This window comes from Empidonax traillii, unplaced genomic scaffold (genome assembly GCF_003031625.1).
Source record: "Empidonax traillii isolate 1590-97213 ecotype Southwest subspecies unplaced genomic scaffold, ASM303162v1 scaffold2:size4533513, whole genome shotgun sequence".
NCBI classification, from domain to species: Eukaryota; Metazoa; Chordata; class Aves; order Passeriformes; family Tyrannidae; genus Empidonax; species Empidonax traillii.
In genome coordinates, this window is record NW_020955195.1 from 3,718,524 (window position 1) to 3,742,190 (window position 23,667).

The 23,667-nt window shown below is 39.7% G+C and overlaps 1 protein-coding gene across 2 annotated transcripts in view; it reads left to right on the forward strand.

The window, feature by feature from the left end:
* GAK (cyclin G associated kinase) overlaps nucleotides 1-23,667 on the forward strand; it is a 69,034-nt gene that overhangs the window by 9,529 nt on the left and 35,838 nt on the right. For both annotated transcript variants that reach the window (XM_027901758.1, XM_027901843.1), the window contains exons 2-13: nucleotides 2,079-2,140; nucleotides 3,508-3,567; nucleotides 5,376-5,490; nucleotides 5,935-6,077; nucleotides 8,443-8,568; nucleotides 10,434-10,523; nucleotides 14,612-14,747; nucleotides 15,360-15,472; nucleotides 16,024-16,135; nucleotides 17,554-17,677; nucleotides 22,908-22,957; nucleotides 23,044-23,192. In XM_027901758.1, coding sequence (XP_027757559.1) covers nucleotides 2,079-2,140; nucleotides 3,508-3,567; nucleotides 5,376-5,490; nucleotides 5,935-6,077; nucleotides 8,443-8,568; nucleotides 10,434-10,523; nucleotides 14,612-14,747; nucleotides 15,360-15,472; nucleotides 16,024-16,135; nucleotides 17,554-17,677; nucleotides 22,908-22,957; nucleotides 23,044-23,192 — 1,280 coding nt within the window. The remainder of the gene's footprint in view (nucleotides 1-2,078; nucleotides 2,141-3,507; nucleotides 3,568-5,375; nucleotides 5,491-5,934; nucleotides 6,078-8,442; nucleotides 8,569-10,433; nucleotides 10,524-14,611; nucleotides 14,748-15,359; nucleotides 15,473-16,023; nucleotides 16,136-17,553; nucleotides 17,678-22,907; nucleotides 22,958-23,043; nucleotides 23,193-23,667) is intronic.

Here is a 23,667-nt window from a genome sequence, read left to right on the forward strand (position 1 = left end):
GATGCCGCTTGCAGAGTTATTAGAATAAAATAACTGAAATGTTTATTAGCATGAATATAAAGGCTTCTCTTCTGCAGGGCCAGCAGTACTTTGACTGTGTAGCAGGTCTGTGGGATCTGTGTAGGACGAAGACATGGAGACAGTAGCTCTGTGGTGAACTGACTGGTGTACGCTCGTGTAGGGGCTTGCAACTCACTGGGACAGCAAACTCTGAAACCTGGGGAATGCCTCTGGGTGGGAATAAGGAGCTGGTTGGGGAGACCAGTCAGAAGCCAAGGTTTCCCAGCACCTGCCTTCAGTGGAAGGATGACTCACAGATTCTCTTCCTTGTTTTGCCAGCTCTGTTAAATCTGTAAAGAGTAGCTGTAACTGATCAGAACTCTCCAGAGCCATGCTTTTCTTGCGTATGTTCTCATTCAGAGAGGAGCAAAGTTTCTTCAGGTAATGCTGAGATGATGGTAACTGTGAACTTCATTCTGTTTCCAGCCCCTGTCCCACCCATGCCCCAAATGCTGGTTGGAATTGCTGGTGAGAACGTTTGGACTAGAGGCTTTGGAAAAGCTAGGGGAACTTCCTAATGTGGGAAGTGCCAAACCTGATGTTGCAGAACGAGTCATGGTAAATGGATAAGCACAGTGCACGTGTGGGTAAGGTATGGTACTACCGAACTGCAGCCCCAAAAGCAAAAACAGTGTCCAGGAGCCTGTAATTTATTTGTTTCATGCTGTGGATGCTACTGGGACATTAAGGAGATGTATGGGCAGAACCATTCAGTTCTGGAGAACACTGGCCACGGTCAATGGCCATGTAAAATGTTTGTGATTACTTCTTGAAAAGACTTGTGTTTGATTAAATGGCACAAAACAAATACTATGTTCACTTCAGCTTCATGTTAATACTTCTCATCTACAGAGAAGGTCTTGGGTGCTAATGTGACTGTACTGATTTCTGCATCTTTTTGAAAAAGTGCCATGTGAGCTCGTTTCTTCTCTGTGGTGCTTGATTATTTAGTTGTCCTGTTCTCTCCCCTTTTGACTGGTAAAATTCTGTAGTTCTCCTGGCATCTCCTGTGTTTGTTCTCCAAATTGTTCCTAGAGAGAGAACATTGCTATATAGTTCAGTGAAAACAGATTCTGTACTAGAGGAGTAGAAAGGCAAATAATTGAAGTTTGTCACTTTGGCCTTTACTCTAGTAAAGATACTCTGCTGTAGACAGCATACACCACACTGTTGGTGTAACCACAAGGATGATGTTCCCAGAAGAAATGGAAATGATCCACTGGGGTCTTAAAAATGGATTAGAATTGGATAAATATGTTCTTTTGACAGAGTTAGATTAACATGGGTGGCCAGTGAGGAAACTTAGCAGACCTGTAACTCTTTCTCAATGTTTTCCTCTGCAGAAGTTTGGGCAGAGTTCTTGAGCAAAGTGGAAGTGTTTGAGAAAATAGATGCTTTGACAAAAGGAGTTGGAAGGAAAATAATGTTGTATGGAATAACAAATTGCAATTTAGTAACAATATCACCCTCACTGGAAATTTGTGCTTCAGTGCTTGAAAACGCTTTCTGTTTTTAACACAAAGCCTGAAGCATGACAATTACCTTAAAAGTAGGAGTTGTATATTAACATTTTATCTCCCTTGGTTATAGCTGGTTTGCAGTGGTGTTTGTTTTGTTTGGTTGTTTGTTTGTTTTGTTTTGTTTTTTAATAGGAAGCCTAACAGTATAATACCAAGAAGCTTAATTGAAGTCATGGGGTAATACTGTCTGTACTGAGTCTTGGTTTTACAAGGACCTTTGAATAAAAAAAGTTACTTCCTAGGAAATCTGCATATGCAGACTTAAAAAGTCTGAAGCTAGCAAAGACAACATGCTGTTGGCATATATAAAAGAAAGGAATGAAGTATTTTAAATCTTGGATATAGGTAACCAGCACTCCCAGCAAGCCGCTGAAAAATATGTATGCTTGTTACATTTGGAAAAATATATAAACTCGTATATTAATTCTGTTAGACTACAAACAGTGATGTCCATGAATACTGAAATTAAAACTGATTAAATGCGCCTTCTTCTTGTAGGGGGTTTTGCTTTTGTCTATGAAGCTCAAGATCTTGGAAGTGGCAAAGATTATGCTTTAAAGGTAATATTAATTTTCTTCACTGCAGGTTTATAAGGTCTGTGTTTTTAGCTTGATGCTTTACTGTGACAGTTATTCCTTGATGTATACCACTGAACAAGTAATTTTGAGAAATCCAGAATAATTGTGATGTTTATAGCAATGGCAAAACATGGGAATTCATCTGTTAGGTGCCACTGCTGCTTGTGTCTTCATTTGGTCCAGGAATTCGTGACCTTGTCCTAAACATTTTGTTGCATGGGTAAACAGGATATTTCCTAGTTACCTGGAGTGGAGTACAGGAATACTTTTTGCTTCTCAGGACCAGATTTAGCCTACCTTTGTACTTTCAGAGTAAGTTTTCTGAGTGTTAAAAATAGTGCTCCACACTTTGAGTCAATGATTAAACATTCAGCCTAGCATTTTAAGGGACATTTCTCTGGATTCTTGTTTTCTAAAGGCTTATAATAAAAAACTGTAAACAACTGAAATATTTTGAGAAGGGGAATAAAGTGAAGTAATTTACTTAGTCATATTTTGCTGAAAAGTAAATCACGTCAGTTATGTTCACCACAAAAAAAAGCTTCCCTTTTGGGGTATTCTGTGGATGTATCAGTATGTAGACCTCTCCTGGGGAGAGAGTGAAAAGGATGGCAATATGAGGTGTTGTAGAGGTAAGATGGCATTATGCCATCAGTAATTACTTGCCTAATTTTTATCATTTCATACCATGTCCTACAATAACAAAACATGTGACTAAACCTGTCTACTATATGTATTCAAAGAGTCTTCCAAAAGTAGCCCCATTAAAAAATAACAGATAAAAGGCGAACCATTACTGTACTTCCTCTGTTCTGTGAAACTTGCACTTTTGTAGCAAATGCTCAGGCTGATTATAGCCAAATGTTGTTTCCGAATCCAAATGATTTTAGCAAGAGTAATGCTTGACTTTATTGCTGATTAGTCAAGAACCATTGAAAAAGCTGGGCTACATAATTGGAAAGAGTTTTGTATAGAGTGGGTTGAAGGTTGTTACTGATTTCAGGCAGAGGATGAATCTTTCCTCGTTAGTCCACAATGCTGTAATCAGGAGACTTTAGTGTTTTCTTACAATAGAGAACTGTCAGAGCAGTTACTTTTAAGAGTGTCAGAAGTTACAACTGCTCAGTCATCACCAAACCTGAATAGTCCAGGAATACTGGGTGTTATTTATGGCAGGATGTCAAAATGTACAGTAAGCCAGCTTTGTTTACTGCCCAATTACAATGCCTTAGGCTTTTGATTACAACTTATCCTTTGTATTCTGTGAAAAAAAAAAAAAAATCTAGGCACTGTTATTCTGTAAGTTTTAGTAACTGTATCTTCTCAATTTTTCTTCTGTTTTTTGACAGCGATTGTTGTCTAATGAAGAAGAAAAGAACAAAGCCATCATTCAGGAAGTTTGTTTTATGGTATCCTTTTCTCTAATGTTGCCTGATATTAGACATTTCTGAGGAAAAAAAAAAGGATTGTACAGATTCTGTTTGTTCCATGCCATACAGTATCTAATTGGGCTGACATTCTGAGGGAGGCTTGGTTCATGGTTTATTATGAAACAAGGTAAGTTTTTCCAAAATTGCTGCAATATAATGTGTGCAGAAAATTTTTGTAGTTATTGCAGATTTTGCCATGCACTCCTAGCAAGAAGTGAAATTCCTACTTGCGCTTTCTTGCAGCCCAGTGAATGTGGTCAAGAGACTCTTTGGCTATTCAGATGATACTTAAGTAGAATTCCCAGTTGTTCACTGCATTTATTGCTCTTCGCTTTTAGTCCAAATGTCTATTAATTTCTGCTTTGGATGCATCTGGCTTTAATGCTGAGTATTAAGAAAGGAATTTCAGTAGACTACATGCATCAGAAACAAGAAGCAGACGTTTCTCAGTGTCATTGCTGTCCATTTTGTCTTCAGTGATGTTAGTCAGTAGGGGGTATAATGTAATCTCAGAGGGTTTTCAGTCCTTGACTTTAGTAAATTCAGTGTTTGCTCCCCAGCATCTCCTATTAGACCCTCAGTTTGTTTCATGAGTCAGTGAGTAGCTGTGGTATCCTGATGTGTTCCCCTCTGAGTATTCAGCTTTGTTTTGAATTACCAGGCAAGCCCACTGATCTTAAGCTACTCAAACATTTCTTTTTATGATTGCTGATATGTTTGGCAGAATCTTACCCTAAACACCATTTTCTAGAAATACACTTGCAAGAATGGACTACCACAGCAACATATATTTTCTAGCTACTCTTTGTCTTGCCAAGAGCAAAGAACTGCATGCTTTTCAGATGTTTTTCACAGCTCAGAGTCACTAAAGTGTATGCACGACATGAGCAAGGATTAATTGCTGCTAACTTTCCAAGATAAAACCATGAAATGGAAATAATTCCTGCAGCTCTGAATAAAAGGTTGTGAAGAGACGCGTAAGGTTGGACTTACTCTAATTTGGTGGATCCAGCTTGCCCCTTTTTAATAGCTTTGTTGTACTTATTGTACTTACAACATCTTTGCTTTTTTTCTCTTCGGACTTGGTGAATGCATTTTGTAAACAGTGTGTGCTTTTCTGATAGGCATGAGTCAGTGTATGACCAGGGTGATGCACAGACAAGCATAATGTGGCTTTCACTGTCAGGAACTGAGACCACTTACACGGCACTTGCCTTTACAAAGTTGGAAAATGATACCTTGAATTTTTGAACTGGAAGTGAAACATGACAACGGTTTTACCATGAAGAATTGTTACTGATGATGAGAGGATAAGTTCCATGCTCTTTTAGACCTCTGCTTCTTCTGAACTTTGCTTTAGGTACTTAAAACTGAAACATAGCATACTTAATAATTGCCTTGGAAAGATAGGTGAGGAGACAATAGCCCTTTCTTCTTGATCAGCCATCTAGAGAAGCAACTGATAATTAGAAGGTTTCTTTGCTACTTCTTTAATATTTTGCAGTCATTGTCAAAGACAAAAAGAAGCAGCTAGACCTGTTATGAAGTCCAGTTTCCTCAGAGCCTTAACCATAAGGATTTTAAAATATTTTGACTTTTTGTTACATTAGCTTGGGTGACTTTCTCAGTTTTTTTACAGCTGAGGCATGGATTTCCTTGTTTTGCTTAGTATATTAATTGCTGCTGTTATGCTTTCTGTGGCCTTAAGCTAGCATTTCAAGTGAACTGCTGGATGCAGCAGTGCCAATAAACTTATCAGTCATCTTCCTTGAACATGTTACGTCCAGAAAAAACTTTCAGGTCATCCCAACATTGTCCAGTTCTGCTCTGCAGCATCTATAGGAAAAGAAGAATCAGACACGGGGCAGGGAGAGTTTCTTCTGCTTACAGAGCTGTGTAAAGGTAAATTTTATTTCTTTTCCCAGCAATACACATTGCTTCTGACAGCTGTTTTGCACAGGTTGCTTCATAACTTAGAAGCTGTGAAAGCCTCTCGAAGGTAGCATGGTTCAGTGGAGCTAGAGTTAAACCTTAGCTCTTTCAGGATAAAGATCATGGTTTTTTTAGGCTACAGTTCAACCTTGTCTTAAATATGAGGTAATTATTAAGTTTTTTGTGTTTGAGACTAGTCAGAGAAAAGAAGAGTAGGAGTAGTTCCTTGGAGCACTATTTCTTTTGTCCCTGCAGTCAGTGTGGATTTGCCATTTTCAGAATATCTATTTAATGGAACTCAAGACTGTAAATCTTTCTTGACAACTGGAGTGTTTGTCGTGTTTGTGCCAAGCTTTCAGAATTTGCAGTGTTCTTTCTCTCTGTGTTTATGTGAATTTCTCTGATCTCCTGCAGGACAGCTGGTGGAATTCTTAAAGAAAGCAGAATCCAAAGGACCTATCTCCTGTGACACAGTTTTGAAGATCTTTTACCAGACCTGCAGAGCAGTGCAGCACATGCATAAGCAGAAGCCTCCTATTATCCATAGAGATTTAAAGGTGTGTTACAATGTTCAAAAAAAGGTTGAATTTTGTATTTTTGAAGGGGGGTTTTTTTCATCTTTTCATATTCCTGAAGCAGTGTCTGAATTTCACACATGTCAATGTGATTTCAGCTGAACATAAGAAAAGGAAAATCTGTTCTTCCTTAAATAAGCATGTACTCAATCACTTTAGGGAAAGGAAAATAAAACCACTTTTTAAAAGTAAACGTGTGTTAAGTGCTTTTAACATTGTTGAAAGGTTTGTTAGACACTAGTATAGCCCATTAACAGGAACATAGGTTTTTTATGATAGAGCATTTTTTTTTCCCCTTTTTTTTCTCTGATACCATTGAATAGAGTTTTAGGTCGTGTCAAAGACATATTAACCAAGTCTGGATTGAACTTTCTTGGTGTTACTTTCTAGAATAAAATCTTCTATTCTTCACTGAAATTTCCATACCAGCCCCTAGCTTGTAGAAAAGATGCATTTCTTTTCTTAAAAGAAGACGTAAAAAAACTGCTTATGAATAAATATGCAATTTCTCTCACAGTCAGCACCGTAGAAGTAATTGTAGTTCAAGAACTGTTTTTTCTTAAGTAATGTAAGCCCCTGGCAGAGATGAAACATGGAAAAAGGCAGGAATTTGGAATTGTTGGTTTCACATTTACAGGGGCTCTAAAGCAAGATGATAATTGTGTGGTAGTAGTCAGAGACCTCACTGCAGTCAGGAGCCAAACAGAGATCATTTAACTGTGCTGCCCTTTCCAGAAGGCTGAATTAAGGCCAGCACTGTAGAAAACCATAGGTCAGAGTTTTGAGCCAACCTCAAATGTGCACTTTTGGGGGAGGGGTGTGGTAGGGTGGAGTTCCAACAGATTTCTCTCAATGAGTTCAACTAAAAATGTGAGGTTTCATGAACTTCTATAGTGCAGCTTAAAAACAAGTTTACCTTTCTGCTGGTGGCCTTTTCTGTCCTCCTGTGGTTTCCTTCTCATGCTTGTCAGTGTGGTCTGTTCTTTGTTCCTGAGATCATATGACAAAACTTGCACTTAAAATGCGTGTGTTCACCACTGAAAGAACCTAGCTAGTTACTGAGCTATAAAAATTCAAAGCTAGTTAGAGAGTGATTTGTAAAATATCAGTTCTTTTCTGACACCTTAATTGTCTGAATTTCATCTTTTCAGGATTTGTAATGTAGTGCACAACTAGTCTGCAAAACACATGTCATAGAGCCTGTTAAAATCTCAATAATCAGCTGGAAAGCTTTATGCTATTAGCAACCTTTATCAAAGCACAAAACCCAGAACATACCTGCACAGAGGCTTGATCTCTGGTCATACTGTGACCATTTTTATTGTATAAATTTAATTTGATGTTGAATGCCCACCCTTCTTGTTGTGCATAGAGGTAAGCAAAGATTATCCAACAGAGAAGGGAATTCAGATTGCTCATTGAGATTGACACTCTAACCACATCATGAACGTTGCTTGTGTCTTCCTGCAGGGCAGTCAAAATTCATTTTTTGATGGAAGAAGTTGGAAGGGACACATGTAAGGAGAGCTAATAGCATGTCTTGTAAACTGAGGTTTTACAGAAGTTAGTCTGGAGATGATGTGGCTTCAAAGGGAAAGGGAAGACAAACCTAGTTATCTGAAGTGTGGAGCTCTAATATTACAATATGCCTCTTAACTTTTACACCTTTTCATAACTTTGTGCAGAGATGCGTATTTTATTTTTCGTCCCTTTTATGATTGACTCCACAGTACTTACTTACTTTTAACCTTTCCTTAAGCTTCTTCCCCATTTCACCTAAATTCCAACTTTCCTGTATTGTTATGAAGTAGAAAAAGGCAAGGATGATGATGAACTATTCAGGCAGCACATGGTCCACAAATAGCTGGTTTCTGTCTCTGCAGAGGGTCATGGCTGCCTCTTTCTGGGTGTTTCCTAGCAGACTGCTTCTCTACTAGTTCCTTCCTGTTTTGTGTCTACAGTAGTCCTAACCACCACTTCACTGCAGACAAGCTAACAGTGTTTAGTTTTAGGAATGAAAACATTTAGATTCCAAGACATTGCTTCTACAGTGTCCTCTGAAAAACTGGCCTTTTCTTAGGCTCTAAGGAAATTGTGTTTTTTTTCCCCCTGGGGTTTATTTCTCATTCTCTTTAATATTTCCTGCTCATGGTATGTTTGCTTCCTTTTGAAAGTTGGCTATATTGCTATAAAACTACAGTACTGTCTGAAATCTCTGCTCCTGTAAACAACTTTCAATCTAAAGTGAGTAGTTTTTACTTACACAAGTAAGCTGTTGTGTAAAAGCATGTGTGTTAGTGTACAGAAAGAAAACATCTTTAATCTATTATCCTATCTCTTTTTGAAGGTGGAAAACTTGCTGATTAGTAACCAAGGGACAATTAAACTTTGTGACTTTGGTAGTGCTACAACTATAGCTTACTATCCTGACTACAACTGGTCTGCACAGAAGAGATCGCTGGTTGAAGAAGAGGTGAGATATTTTAATGGAATTAATCTTAATATCGGCAGTGTATTAACTGTTACTGTTAATCTGATATTGATTCACAGGACTTCTGAAGATTGTTTCACTTGTGGTATTATTTATAAAGTTTTAGTTTTGTATGTGTGTTGCCGGAGTTGAAACACTCTCTACAGTTACAATCACAGCTTGTGTTTTGTAGCTACCTATACAAGCACTGCTTCGACATGGTCTGTGTCCATTCTGCAGTGAAGATAAGTCATTACCAAGGCTTCTTGTCATCACATTCCTGACCAGAAGTCAGAAATTGGTTGTGCCTGAGAGACTCTCACCTTCCCATCTGTTTTTCTCAGTTGAATGATACGTAAAGAAGTGGCAAGTCTGCTCAGCATAATATGAATAGGGAGTATTGCAGTGCCTCGAGGGCTGCATTTGTTCTTAGTTGAGAGTAATGCTGGTAAATCTAATGTAATACATCAACAGGAGAAATACAGTGACACTTAAAATTCATCTATGCAACTTCTGATATTATGAGTCCTGTGAACTCCTCCGTTTTGGAATCTGGCATCCCCAGAGAGCAATCCACTGGTTTCTGGAGAAATGATGAGGTTGTATCACTGTCTCGTATAGTCAATGCAGAAAGAAGGTAGAAAAGTTCTCTTCAGGGATCTATGGCTTAACTGGTTGGATGTGTCTGCACTGTCTGTGACATGAAACTATGAGATATACACACACCAGTGTGAATTCACTTCTTTGTTTATTGTTGATTTTTGGTGTTTGCGTCCTTATCACTTTTTGCCTCAAGTAGAATAGTCTCTTCATGTGCTTTGCAGTTTGAAAGGACTCTTGTGACAATAGTTCACTACCACTGTCTTTATCTGACCTTATATCCAAGCTGTTGTGACTATTTCAGAATTCAATTGATGTCTTTTGCCTTGACAAGTATTTCACAGAATATGCCAAGTTGAAAGGGATCCACAAGGATCGAGTCCAGCTCCTGGCCTTGCACAGGACCATACCCAAGAGTCACACCATGTACCTGAGAGTGTCATCCAAACTCGTCTTGAACACTGTCAGGCTTGGTGCTGTGACCACTGCCCTGGGGAGCCTGTTCAGTGCCCAACCACCCTCTGGGGGAAGAACCCTTTCCTAATATCCAACCTAGATCTCCCCTGACACACCTGCGTGCCATTCCCTCGAGTCCTGTCACTGGTTACCCCAGAGCAGAGATCAGTGCCTGCCCCTCCTCTTCCCCTCACAAGGAAGTTGCAACTGCACTGAGGTCTCACCTCAGTCTGTTCTTCTCCAGCTGAACAGACCAAGTTCCCTCAGCTGCTCCTCACGGGCTTCCCCTCAAGGCCCTTCACCATCTTTTGGCCCTCGTTTGGACACTCTCTAACAGCTTCAGATCTTTCTTACATTTTGGTGCCCAAACTGCCACAATATTCCAGGTGAGACCACCCCAGGGCAGAGCAGAGCGGGATAATCCCCTCCCTGGCCCAGCTGGTGATGCTTTGCCTGTGTCCCCCAGGACAGGGTTGGCCCTCCTGGCTGCCAGGGCACTGCTGACTCACATTCAACCTGCCATCCACCAGGACCCTCAGGGCCCTTTCCGTGGCGCTGCTTTCCAGCACCTCATTCCCCAGTCTGTGCAAACAGCAAGGGTTGCCCCATCCCAGGTGCAGAATCTGGCACTTCCCTTCGTGGAATTTCATATGGTTGGTGATTGCCCAGTCCTCTAATTTGTCAAGGTCCTTCTGAAATTATTTTCAAAGTGAGAATCCTATCCGTTCTACATGGAGAGCTGTTTCCTTGGTTATATGTTGTTGGAGCTTATTATTTTAAGATTCTGTTTCAATAAATTCTGTCTTCTGCAGATCACAAGGAATACAACGCCAATGTACAGGACACCAGAAATGATAGACTTGTATTCAAATTTTCCAATTGGTGAAAAACAGGACATTTGGGTAAGAACTTTTTCTCTTGCTGTGTCATAGCTGCTTATGTCACAGTGGAACTGGGTTTGCAGGCTTGTCATTAGTTTTTTGATTAAATAAATAAAAGGACCAAAATAAATGTTGTAGTAGTGTGTTATATAAAAACAAACATACATAGTGTGGACTCTGTATCTAAATATTAAAAGAACAGGATGTAGTATTCAAGGTTTTCTCACAGATCTAATTTGACTTCCACTGTGAGAGGCAATGCTGAGCTTCTTTAGTATTTGTTAGAACTGTTGCCTAGTTGGAGCTTGCAACCAGAAACCCTTACTACTTAAGAGTCCTCAGATTCAAATTCTTACCTTTTGTGCTGTGCCATGCGTGTAATTCTGGGACAACCTGTTGGCAAGTTCAAAATGGTTGTGTCTAGGTATTGCATCTAGGTAAAATACTAACAGATAGCAAGGATGAGAACTATGCAGAGATCATTCATGCTTTGCATAAAATATGTGATAAACTGTTAACATTCACTGAAAAAGCCAGAATTAAAGGTAACTATTAAATCTTCAGTTGTACCTTTTCCAGTTGCATAATACTGCAGCACTAAGGTGCTCCCCAGTGAGATTGTCCTTAGGGATTTAGTTTATTGGATGTTTTTTATGGAGGCAGGTGTCAAGCTGTTCAGTTGTTACCTGTGTTTGCAGTGTGTCAAAAGACAAACTGAGAAAATGTAATACTGGTGCTTTAGAAGTTTTATTTGGGATTTCGTAACTTCATTCAGTTTCTTGAGTTAGTTACAAGACATTGAGGAAACTCTTATTCAGCTTCTACAGCTGTTGGTGATTTTCTTGTGGCATGTGAAGAAACACCAAGCCAAATACATTTTTATGACCATTTGGTCACTTCACATGCGTGAAATACTGGCAGTCTGAGCCAGGATTACGTCCAGTTAAACAAAAAGCTAAAAACTTATCTAAAAAACAGCCTCACTGAAAAGGGCGATTGCAGTTTGGTTTTTTTTTTTTTTTTTTTTTTGACTAGAATAATTCTGTATCTGTTAGTATGAACATGGTGATTGTCTCGTTTTTTTGGAAGATGTTTCATTTACCATGGCTTTGTTGGAACATGTTCTGTATTTTTATGCTTTGGCTTCAGTGAAAATATGCAAAGTATTTAGCATTAGAATATGGCCCTGTCTCAGGAAGCATAAATGATTTGTAGTTTGTGGTTAGGATAAACAAATCAGTTTTCCAAAGAAAGCAAGTGAATAACACCCATGACTGAAGTCTGTGTGCTTGTCACTGTGTGATTTCAAAATCATGAAGGAGATAATGTCTTCCTTAGAACAGCAGCACAGATGAAAGATAGTTACCAAGCCAGATTGACTTCACAATGGGAGTGTGATTAGTTATTGATTATCAGAGCTTCTTTAGACTTGGCCAACTGCTTTCTCTGTATTTCCCACCTAAGTTTAGAGGTCTTCAGAAAATAAACACTAAATCCAGATACCTTTAGTTACATATTTTCAAAACCAGTGTGATTTCCTGAACTGAAATTCAACTTGAGTGACAGGTTTTACATTGTCATGAAGATTTTTCTCCATTGAAACTGTCCTTTGGCTTGGAAGGCTCTTCATACCCACTCAGTCTTGAAGATTTCTGAAAAAGCAAAATAGCCTTGGAAATGTTTGTTAAGAAGCAAACTTTCAAAGTTGGGTTCCTGTTACTGGTATCTACTAAAAAAGTCCTGTGGTCAGTGTAAGACATCTTGCAGGTTTTAATTCTATGTGAGCTAAACAATCCCTTTAGAATTCATGTAGGTTAATTCAACTCAGAAAGTATTTAAGTGTAATACCTGTGTCATCCTGTGTCTGTACTGCAGAACTTTTTAAGTGTGCTGCTTGTTGCCTGAAGCTGGTCAGGAGGAAAATAACAGTATTTTCATTTGTTCCAAACAGTCCTACCCACTCTCACCCCCCAATCCCCAAACACTACCTCAACCCTCTAGAATCCCCACTGTTTTTAAGGAAGGCTTAAAAAAACCCTACTGATAATGGCCCAATATCAGGACAAAAGTTATTCCCAGTTATTTTTGGTGACTTCGTGATGCTACTTTTTTGCCTTTTAGTATGTGAGTGCTCAGACTGACCCAGGCAACTTCTCTGGAGGGACTGTGCAGCTTTGGGACAGCATCTTGAGGAAATGGGCCCTTCTCTTAAGTGCACCAATGCTGATGCTGTGTGGATGGTGGCTGCAACTGAAGTTGCCTTTTAGCCAAACTGAATGGCAGTTGGTGCTTAAAATATCCAGAATCTATCACAGTTACAATCCTAAGTTACAGATAAACGAGAGGAAATGAAAAACGTTCTCTAGCAGTTGAAGCAAAGATCAAATCTAAGTGGCCTCTACGTTTCCTGTGTGTAGAGGAAACCAGCACCAGCTGATGGCCTTTTCTCCCCTCCTGCCTTCTGATGTGCAGGGTGTTCTTGGACTACACAGGGAGTGCTTTCATTCTAAATTATGATCTGCCTGCCTTCCTTCGCAAACAGGTGTTTCTTTGGGTTAGTAGATGGTACTGTCTGTATTCCCCTTCTGGATTAATTAGTGTATGCTGTGTGATGCCTCAGTGTATACATTAGAGAGCGCTTTTTTTCAGCAGACTGACAAAAATGTGCAAGAATATATAGAAGTAACATATGTACTCTATTTTTGGCCCTGGACTGATTCAGTAAGTGTGTTGGAGTAACTAAATCTCAAACCTTTGATACTCCAATAACTTCAGATGTTTTAAGCTGTTCTTGGAATAAATTGACAGCCAAGGACAGTTGGAAATTGTGCACACAGAGGACGGGAGAGAGTGAGCAGTTTTCTTAGGTAACATCTTCACTGGCTTGTTTTATTTGTGGGGGCTACTATAAAGGCCCATGTGCTTAAACAACCAAACTGGTGTTCAGAAGAAACTTTGAAGAGGAATTTTCCAAACTATTGTGCAAACAGTTGCTTGGAGGTATTGGATGATTTATTATCAAACTTATATAGGTGAGAATGGAACATGTTTCTATTGCAATTGTGTAACTCTACAAGTATATTTAATACCTTAACTTATTTGAAAGAATTTATATCAGCTTTCATTTACTTCAGTAACAAATGCAGTTACCCCAGCTAATCCATAACACTTGCATTATTCAGAGATGAGAATTCAAAACTGACTTCTGCCTGTGTAGGTTGTTCCCTTTCCAGGGAACTTCAGAGTTCCCAGAATATGGTAGCACTGTGGGTTTTTATTTGGTTTTTTTTTGTTTGGTTGGTTTTGGTTGTTTTGTTTGAGGTTTGTTTGGGTTTGGTTTTTGTGTGGTTTTGTTTGTTTGTTTTGTGGGGTTTTTTTTGCTTTTTTTATTTTTTACAGGAGTTGAGTAGTCATCTCACTGTAGGGAATAAACGACCTGTCATTTGGACTTCTTTTTTCCAAACCTTTACCAAAGATGCATTTTAGGGATGCTGTTGTGTCTCCCTAGTGTCATTTAAACGAATTGCTTGACACTTAAATGCTCACCTAGCTGTTGTGTTGCATAACAGCATGTATCTGAGTTAAAAATAAAAAAGATCAAATTCCGTCCCCACAAATTAGATATCTCATTTCAGCGCAGGATGAAGATACAAAATAAAACTTCTGAACCTTTTTGTAAGAACAGTCCTGTTCTTGAACGTGCTCAGTGTTGCAAGACTACTTATTTTTGTATACTCTGAAATTCATAAAATGAATTCCTTGTAATGACTTTTAGCTGATTTTTTTAAAAAAGGTAAGAATACTTTTCCCAAGTAGCAAGTGATGGGACAAGAGGAAATGGCCTCAAGCTGTGTGAGAGAGGCCTTTAGATTGGATATTAGGAAAAATTTCTTCCCTGGAAGAGTTTTGAGGCTTTGGAACAGGCTGTCTAGAGAACTGGTTGAGTCACTATCCCTGGAGGTGTTTATAAGATATGTGGCACTGAGGGACATGGTTTAGTGGTGGACAGGCAGCGCTGAGTTAATGTTTGAACTTGAGGACCATAAAGGTCTTTTCCAGCTTAAATGACTCCATCATTCTATAAAGTATTTCTGTGTTTATCTCGGTAGGCTCTGGGCTGTGTCCTGTACTTGCTGTGCTTTAGGCAACACCCGTTCGAGGATGGAGCTAAACTTCGCATAGTCAATGGGAAATATGTCATCCCACAAAATGACACCCGCTATTCTGTGTTTCATGATCTCATCCGTAAGTTCACAATGTTATTTAATTTGGTGTCTCTATGGATACATGTTATTACTGACAGTGTTGTATTATTACTGATGGTTGAGTGTTGTTGAGGTGATGGTGAAAAAGGTGAACTGCAACAAGTTCTTGTTTTCTTAATAATTTTAATCCATTATCAAAAAAAATAAGGATGTGAAACTTGCTATTTTAGTTCTGTTGCCTGTCTTGCTTAGGATCTGAATTAATGCATAAGAACAATTAGTGTTTTGATTTGGTTTCTTTGAACTTGCTTAAAAAAATTCTCTTTTCTTTAAATTTCAAATAGGTTACTGGAAACTTTAGTTACAGTTCCAGAAATGTATCCAAATCCAACAGTATTAAACACAAAGTTACTTCTGTGGTTCTTCATTAACTGATGCTGTAGTGTAATCTTTGAAATATTATTAATCCTAAGGAGTGTTGTTGTTTTCTCATGGATATCTGTTATGAGAATGATATTTAGATATGGATTTAGCAGTTGCTCCATTCTGTTCACATGTTTGCTTCTTGCACTGTTATGCACTGAAGAAATTAATATCAACTGGGAGAAAGGCCCTGAAGAATTTGTTACTTTATCTGAATCTCTTTTTGCAGGCTCCACTTTGAAGGTGAACCCAGAGGAAAGGCTGTCAATCACTGAACTTGTGAACCAGCTGCAGGAGATTGCAGCAGCTAGGAATGTCAATCCTAAATCCCCCATCACAGAGGTAAAGATGTCTCATAGGAGTATTATTGATTAGGTTTCCTTTCTGTCCTCTCTTCTCCAGTGAATGTGCATTTATTAACAGATTTCAGAGCAGGTCCCCTGTTCCTTAGTCTTTTGAAAATTTCACACTAATTTCATTTGAAATTCAGTTGAATTGATCTGTATCACTTGTAGGATCTTTGAAAATGTGGCTTTTAAAGCACAGAGACATTAAAGGAAACCAGTTGTCTTGAAAAACTTTTCATCCTCTTGGTTTATTCTTTAGTTATGCTAGTGCTGTTTGACATGCTGTGTTTAATCATAATTAACTTGCTCAGATAAATCTAGTATGTGAAGGCTCTGCCTACACTAACTTGAAACCCACTTAGATGTCTCCTGCCCAGTGCATAATTTGCACAACACTCCAAGTGAGTCAGTTAATGTGTCTTAACCTCCTGGCTTTCTCCTGAGGTTCAGTTTGCTTGTTCTCACCAAGTAAAAAGTAATTTGTAGGTCATAACAAGCTGGCCAGATTAGCAAGAAAATACTCACGGTGAGCATTAATCTCCTCAGCTGCTGGAACAAAACGGAGGGTATGGAAACAACGCTCAGCCTCGGACGTCTGTGACCTCTGTTTCACAGAGCTCCAAGCCCGCGGGACAGCTCAACAACATGTACAATGCAGGTATGTGCAGAAAGAGGCGTCATCTTAGTGTAAAGACAGGTGCAGATATGGGGGACAAAAAAAAAATCATTTGTGGGTTTGAGATGTCTTGCCCTGGTACTCTGCCATGAATCTCCTTTTCTCTCATGCCCAAAAAAGACTTTTGACCCCCTGTGGTATTTTGAAGTGTATCTGACAGTGATCATAGTCTAAAGCTGTTTAGTTTTGCCACTTCCAAAAGATTCATGTCTGGCTGCCTCAAAGGGAGAAAGCAGCAGCCTAAATCCAGTTTGTTGACTATCCAGTCAGCACTTTCAGAAATAGCTATAGCTGGTACTGCCAGGAGCTCAGCTAATTGTGGGAGCGTTGTGCAGAAAGGACTTCAGGACACCTGAAGTTGCACCATAGTGGTGCACATCAGTGGTGTGGAGGAGGAGTTGTTGTAGTTCCATCTGAAATAGCACATAGGTTGGACTAGCAGAGCTAAATTAAATCAACCAAAACACATCTCCAAAATGACACAGTTAAAAGCTTACATACCCATTCTGTAAAAATGGGTATTCCAGAGTACACGCAGTTGAAAATACTTAAATAGTAAAGAAACAAGAAGCTTGACAGGCTTATTTACATCTAAGTTATTATTGTTCTTTCTCCACCCATATTAACTATCATATGTAAATAGGGAACACTCCAATTAATGGAGATGGTATCAAGGGAATATTTCATGCTGTATTCAAATTTCCTTCTAGTTTGATATTTCTTGCATGAAATTAATTATGCTGAACTGTCAATGAGACAAAATTTATTAATTTTACAGGGGAAATTTTAAAATTGGATAATATTTATTGTAGTAATGTCATGTAGTAGTAGTGTATGTTAATTTCTGTGGAAGAATCCAGCCTCTAAATGTAATTGTAATCAAAAATCAGTCTGGTAATCTGTTTTGTGCAAGAATGGCTACTGTTTGTTGCATACATTTGTATTAAAAGGGATACTTTGCTGCAGCGCTGTGCTATCTGGGATACTGTGCTTAAAAAATAATGTAAATGCTACCTGCTTTTGAAGCCCTGCATTAAGATGTGTCTACTGGAGTTGATTGAGTAGATCTGCTAATAATAAGCTGCACTTTAAGAAACTGATACTAAAAAAAGACAGTATTTTCCTGCACTGACAATATGAAACGTATGCCTTACTTTCAGAAATTTTTTATTTTGTTTTCTAATAAATACAAACAGCAAATTAAACAATGTCTTAAGCACTTCCTGTCTGCATAGGTCATAGTGAAGGAGAACTTTAGAACTGTGAGCCTTACAGCAAGGTTTAGCCTATATAGCCTATATTTGTGCATTCACTTGCAGCTTTAAAGGCAACGTACTTTAAGTCATATCCTGGCATGGGCCCCATAATAAAGTACAATTATTTTTATTCGACTACTCTAGGCCTGACCGTTGCGGAATGTGACCAGACTTATGGAGGGTTCTTTGATATTCTGAGGGGTGGAACAGAGCGATTTTTCACTAATATTAAGGATACATCTTCTAAAGTTATCCAGTCTGTGGCCAAGTGAGTAAAAAAAAACAAAACGAAACAAAAAAACCTGTTCTGGTAAGAGTTCTAACTGAAGGCTCAGGAGCTTACTTCAGGAATGATAAATTCAGCATACTTTCCCAAGTTTGAGCTCGAATATCTGGTAGCCAGCCACTGAGATTTTATGAATGATATTTAAACAAAAGTTACTTTAGCAGTCATACACTTGAATTGAGAATGTTGCAGCAAAAGCCTGTCTGTAAGTACTGCTTGCCCTACTGTATTTTTAAATCCTGAAAACTTGTGAGAGATAAGCAAGTGGTTGCTGGAGCATGGCAGAAAGGAATATCATGGAATAGGAATATCATGATTCAGAATGAATTTATTGCTTTAGTGCCCTTTGTTAGTAAGAGAGGAAGGAAGAAAGATGGAATGGTGAAAGCTACAAATCAAAGGAGTGGATCTGAGGGGGGAAAAAACCTGCAGGGGAATAGTGAATAAGCTCTTCAGTTTTCAGGTAGAATCCTGTGCCTTCAAGGCAGTGTGAGGGAATCTGCACTGTTTGTCTCCTTTGCCCTGCAGTGCCTGGATGGATGCTCTCCTGTTTAGATGTGTATGTTTTCAGATTCCTAGTGTGTGATTATTTTTTTTAATCAGGTTTTCAGCCCCAGTTCAAATGTTTATAGATCTGTGATCAATATTAATCAATCTGTATGATTTATACATTTTTCTCATAATAAAACTTAATGAAGTGTTAAAGGGTTTTCTTAGTTCCAGAAGGAACAGGTGAGTCACTACCGAATACCAGGTCTGAAGTAGAGCTTCAGAAGAAATACTGAACCATGTTCCTCACTGTAGGCTTTGTGCCCCTTTAACTAGGTTACTGATTGGGGTACTGCTTGTGAAGCTTATTGCTTGCCACGTGGGTTTTTTCAGTTTCTGTAACTTGTGTATAGTACTTCTCTTAAGTGTTTATAATATTCAGATATGTTAGATCTGTAGAAACTGCACCTTCATAGCCACTTCAAGTGCGTTTTTAGCTGTTTGCTCTTACACTTAGCCTATTTAAACTTCCTATGCATGATTTAAAAAGGCCAGGTCCTCTTTTTTTTTTTTTTTTTTTTTTTAAAGGTTGCAAAAGTGGTGGAGCTTTGGTTTGTCCTTAAGCTTTCTACAGAAGCAATTGGGACAGCAATTTCCCTGGGGAAACCACATGGGCTCAGGTCAGGGAGGTGTACAAGGGGAACAGACTGTTGCATGATGAAACATAGTTTTGACAAAGTTATAAGCCCTACTTCCCCATGGTTGTGTATTAGATCTGATACTATATTTTTATTATACACTACATGCTTCTGAAGTACTGCTGCACTTCAGTGTCTTGTGCTCGTCTCCACATGACTTTCTGGACTGTTGGACCTCCATCACTTAGTTATGTTTGAAGAAGTTTCCTCTTCCTGCTCTTGCAGGTGATTTCTTCCTTAAAGGCTACTGGAAGTTTAATAATTTTTTTGAACTTGGTGTTGTGCCATTTTCCCCTTTTCTAATGGTGGATTAGGACTGTCTAAAATTGTCTTCTTAATATGGCTTATGCTGTGCCTACACCTTATTTTTATTTATCTTACCTAACAGATGTGTGGAGCTTTTTGCTTTGTTTCCATAATAAGTGTAGCGTGCAAGGAAGAAAATAGTAGCTGTCTATCCACCCACATCTGCAGAGCTTATCTAGCAACTTCTGAAGTATTGGACAGTGAGTGCTTGCTGTCTGGAAAGAGTCTGTTCAGTTCTTGTGCTCTTCTCTACAGTTGTTTAGATTATGATGACTGCCCAAAATAAGTCTTACAGCAGTCTTACTTTTAAAGTCAGAGGGCTACTTGTCAGTTGCTGGTTAGTGTTCTGTGCATGAACAGACTAGCTTAGTGCATGGCAGGTGGAAATTACTAAGTATTAGTCAAAGAAAAACTCACTACGTTTACCCCTTGCTTTTTCTAATTGCAGAAAGTCACGTGTGGATATTTACTAGATTTGAGTGTATTGCAAATGTAACTGTTTGACCTTGTTTTGGTTGGTAGCACTGTCATATCCAAATGAGACCAATGACCACAGACCTTTTCCAGCTAATGGGGGAAACAGCACTTGCATGGGCTGTGGTGGATTGACAGAGGACTGTCAGACAGGATTTCATGTTCCGAGATTCATCCTGAGGAGACCAGTCCCTCACGGATGTTTTGGACTAGGTTGGTTGACTAGGAGGAGTAGGAAGGTTTATACAGAAGTGATTCTTGAACATCTGACAGAACATGTGGGACTGTCAGAGTCTTCACTGTCATTTTAGTGTAGGACCCTCTGTCTTCATACAACTACATTTCTGGTTCGCTGTGTTATCTAGGTGAATTTACTGATTGGGTTGAGGAATGGAGAAGAAAAGGAAGGAATATACCAAGTATGTCATTATGCTAGTGAGAACCAATTACTTTAATACTTATTTTCCAGCTCATATTTAATCAGTACTGAAAAAAGAAACTCTCTTCCCTTGTAATCTGCCAATATTCTTTAGCAGCCCCTAGTTCTGTAATTTTCATTCCTTGATAAGCCTGTCACATGTTTTTAATCCTAACTGCATTTAACATTAGCATATTAACATTAACTGAAATGGCAAAACATGAATTAACGTGACCAATACTTAATGTTCTGTAGGATCTAAGGTAGAGTCAGGCCCTTTAGCATTCAACACTTACTCTGCTGCTGAAAGTTCCAGGATTAGGCTTGTGCATTCTTAAACTATGTATCAATCAGGCATAATTGTTAATGCTTTGTTTGCATCATCTAGGGCGTGTCTCTTTCTGTCATGATCATTCTCTGTTTTACAAGCTTGTCTTGTGGCTGCAACTGATACAATCAGTGATGTGAGAATACCTCTTCTACTGTTGCAGTGCTTGACTGCTTTTCCAAAATTCTTCAACCAACACAAGTAGCAGATATTCTGCACCAATTAAAATGTCTCTTCCTTGTCATGTGTCTTTGCCACCAGGCTTAGGCACTCCTTGTGTCGGAGTCTGCCATCTCGTTAGGTAGAGGTTCTCCTTCCTGCTGATGATTGCTTTTATGAATTGTGGAGTTACTTCCCTTGTCCACAGACAGACTTTATTACGCTTGTGTGTTTCTCTCTTGTGAAGCTTCTGTGCCCTTAACGAGCTTTGATACTCATTAAGGTCTGCATCCACTTAGGTTACAAATGCCCTGCCAAAAAAACATAGCTAAATGTTTAAAGTAAATTGAGTGTACCGTTAGGAAATTCACAGCTGATACCAAATTATGGGGGAGTGTCAGTCTGCTGGAGGGTGGGAGGGCTCTGCAGAGGGGCCTGGACAGACTGAACAGTTGGGCTGATTCCAGTGGGATGAGGTTCAACAAGGCCAAGTGCCAGGTCCTGCACTTTGGCCACAACAACCCCCTGCAGCGCTACAGGCTGGGCACAGAGTGGCTGGAGAGCAGCCAGGCAGAAAGGGACCTGGGGGTGCTGACTGAGAGGAGACTGAACATGAGCCAGAGTGTGCCCAGGTGGCCAAGGCGGCCAATGGGTCCTGGCCTGGATCAGGAACAGTGCGGCAGCAGGAGCAGGGAAGTGATCCTTCCCCTGTACTCAGTGCTGGTGAGGCCACACCTTGAGTATTGTGTTCAGCTCTGGGCCCCTCAGTTCAGGAGGGACATTGAGGTGCTGGAGCGGGTCCAGAGAAGAGCAACGAGGCTGGTGAAGGGACTGGAGCACAAGTGCTGTGAGGAGAGGCTGAGGGAGCTGGGGTTGTTTAGTCTGGAGGAGAGGAGGCTCTGGGGAGACCATATTGCTCTCTACAACTACCTGAAAGGAGATTGGAGCAAGATGGGGGTCGGTCTCTTTTCCCAGACAACCTGCAATAGGACAAGAGGGCACAGTCTTAAGCTGTGCCAGGGGAAGTTTAGATTAGACATTAGGAAGAAATTGTTTACGGAGACTTTAAAGACATGGGAATGGGCTGCCCAAGGAGGAGGTGGATTCACTGTCCCTGGAGGTATTTAAGAAGAGACTGGATGGGGCACGTAGTCCTGTGGTCTAGTAGGCAAGACACAGTGTTAGGTCAAAGGTTGGACTTGATGATCTCAGAGATCTTTTCCAACCTATTGATTCTGTCATTCTGTGAAAGAAGTGAGTAATGATTAATGCCTGGTTCACTATGGGAGTTTCAGAAGTGAATTTTTGGAGATATTATTTAAATGAGGAAAGAGATTCAGGTACTCTCAATGTTGAGGAACACATAAAGGGTGCAGGTGGCTCAGTGTGCAGCTGCAGTGGGAGCTGCAGGTTGAGTTCTGGGTGGGAGCCCAAGGCAAGAGACCAGGAACTGTTAACCTTTGCATGACAAGGGCACAGGGAGATGTGTCCCAACCAGGTGATCAGTCACTGAGACACAGCAGAAGCTGCTGACCCCCAGACTTTCACATGCATGGACTGTGAGGGTCTAAAAGCCCAGGGGTTCCTTTGTTCAGGGTCCATCCTCAAAGGCACCAGCTTGAGCTGTGAGTCTATTGCTGCACCATGATTAAATTGCTTAATTTAAGTCTGAGACTCTGCTGTGGGAAGCCTGGGGTTGATCCAGTGAGGAAACCTGTCTGACTGTGTGAGTGTGGGGTGTGCGGGGAGTCAAGCAGGGCACCCATGGCTCACTAGAGCCACCCACTGTGAAGGGGCAATGATAGTTTGGTGGTGGGATTGTGACTGTCAGAGTGCTCCTGAATGGTCAGACAGGAAAGTTTCCCTAACACTATTCATATGGAATCCAAATATTGAATAGCATGGCCATCTGTGCCGGATAGTAACATGCCAGAGTTAAGTAGTTTTAAACTTTGAAGCTTCAACTAGTAGTCTTTTTTTTAAGCATTGTGATATTCTTCATTAAATGTTAATACTTCATCATTAGGCTTTCAAATTGATACCCTATAGTGAATTTTAATCACTAAGAGCAGGGGCTAGAGGAATGAGTTAAACATTAAAGGTGTCTCTACAAAATCCCAGAGATGGTCTTCGTGCAACTCATTTAAATGAGGAACTGTTCAAACACAGTATCTGTTCTGGCTCTGTTCTGAAAACCTTAAAGTATGAGATAACAATCCTCAGATGGAAGAAATGAAGCATTATTTGTGGTCATGAATGTGGCTTGAGAGACCTGTTTTTTAAACTTATGGCTTGAATGATTATATTTCCCAATACTAACTCCAGTGTGTTCTGTTTCAGTTATGCAAAAGGGGACTTGGATATATCATACATCACTTCCAGAATTGCTGGTATGATAGCTATGTCTTTCTTAAACATAACTTCTCATTGTTCTTATAGTATGAGAAATGTCACCTGCTTTTTGTTCTGTCTTTAGTGATGTCCTTTCCAGCTGAAGGTGTAGAATCTGCCATCAAAAATAACATAGAAGATGTGCGGTTATGTCTGGACTCTAAACATCCTGGCCACTACGCTGTGTACAATCTCTCTCCAAGAACATACAGGGCTTCAAGATTCCATAATAGGGTGTGTATAGTTTTTGTGTATGTTGTGGTTTTGCTTTGGGTTAATTTGCTTTCCACCTTCCACACAATCATTACTAGTTGAGAGAAGGTTTTTGCAGACAAAAGAGAGACAGGATTTGGGGAAAACAGTATAAACATTTATTACTAGTAAAGCAAAAATTACTAATAAATTAAAAACCAAAGAACTATATTTACAACAATTTCTACTCAAGTTGAAGTGCTATATATACACAGAAATACTTCTTCCCCTTTTATACCAGTCCAAGGAGAAGAAGTAGTCTCATTTTGTATCTTTGGAGTTCCAGTTCTCTCCTTCTAGCAACAGATCCTCAGCAGCAGCAGCACTTTCATTGTAGTTGGAACTTCTTCTCTCTTCTTCTCGCTCTGTGTTGGCTTCCAGGGCTGGGCTTACCCCCCTCCTGGGCTAAGACTGAAGGATGGGGGTTACTCAGTCTTGAAGGGTCTTCCTTCCATAG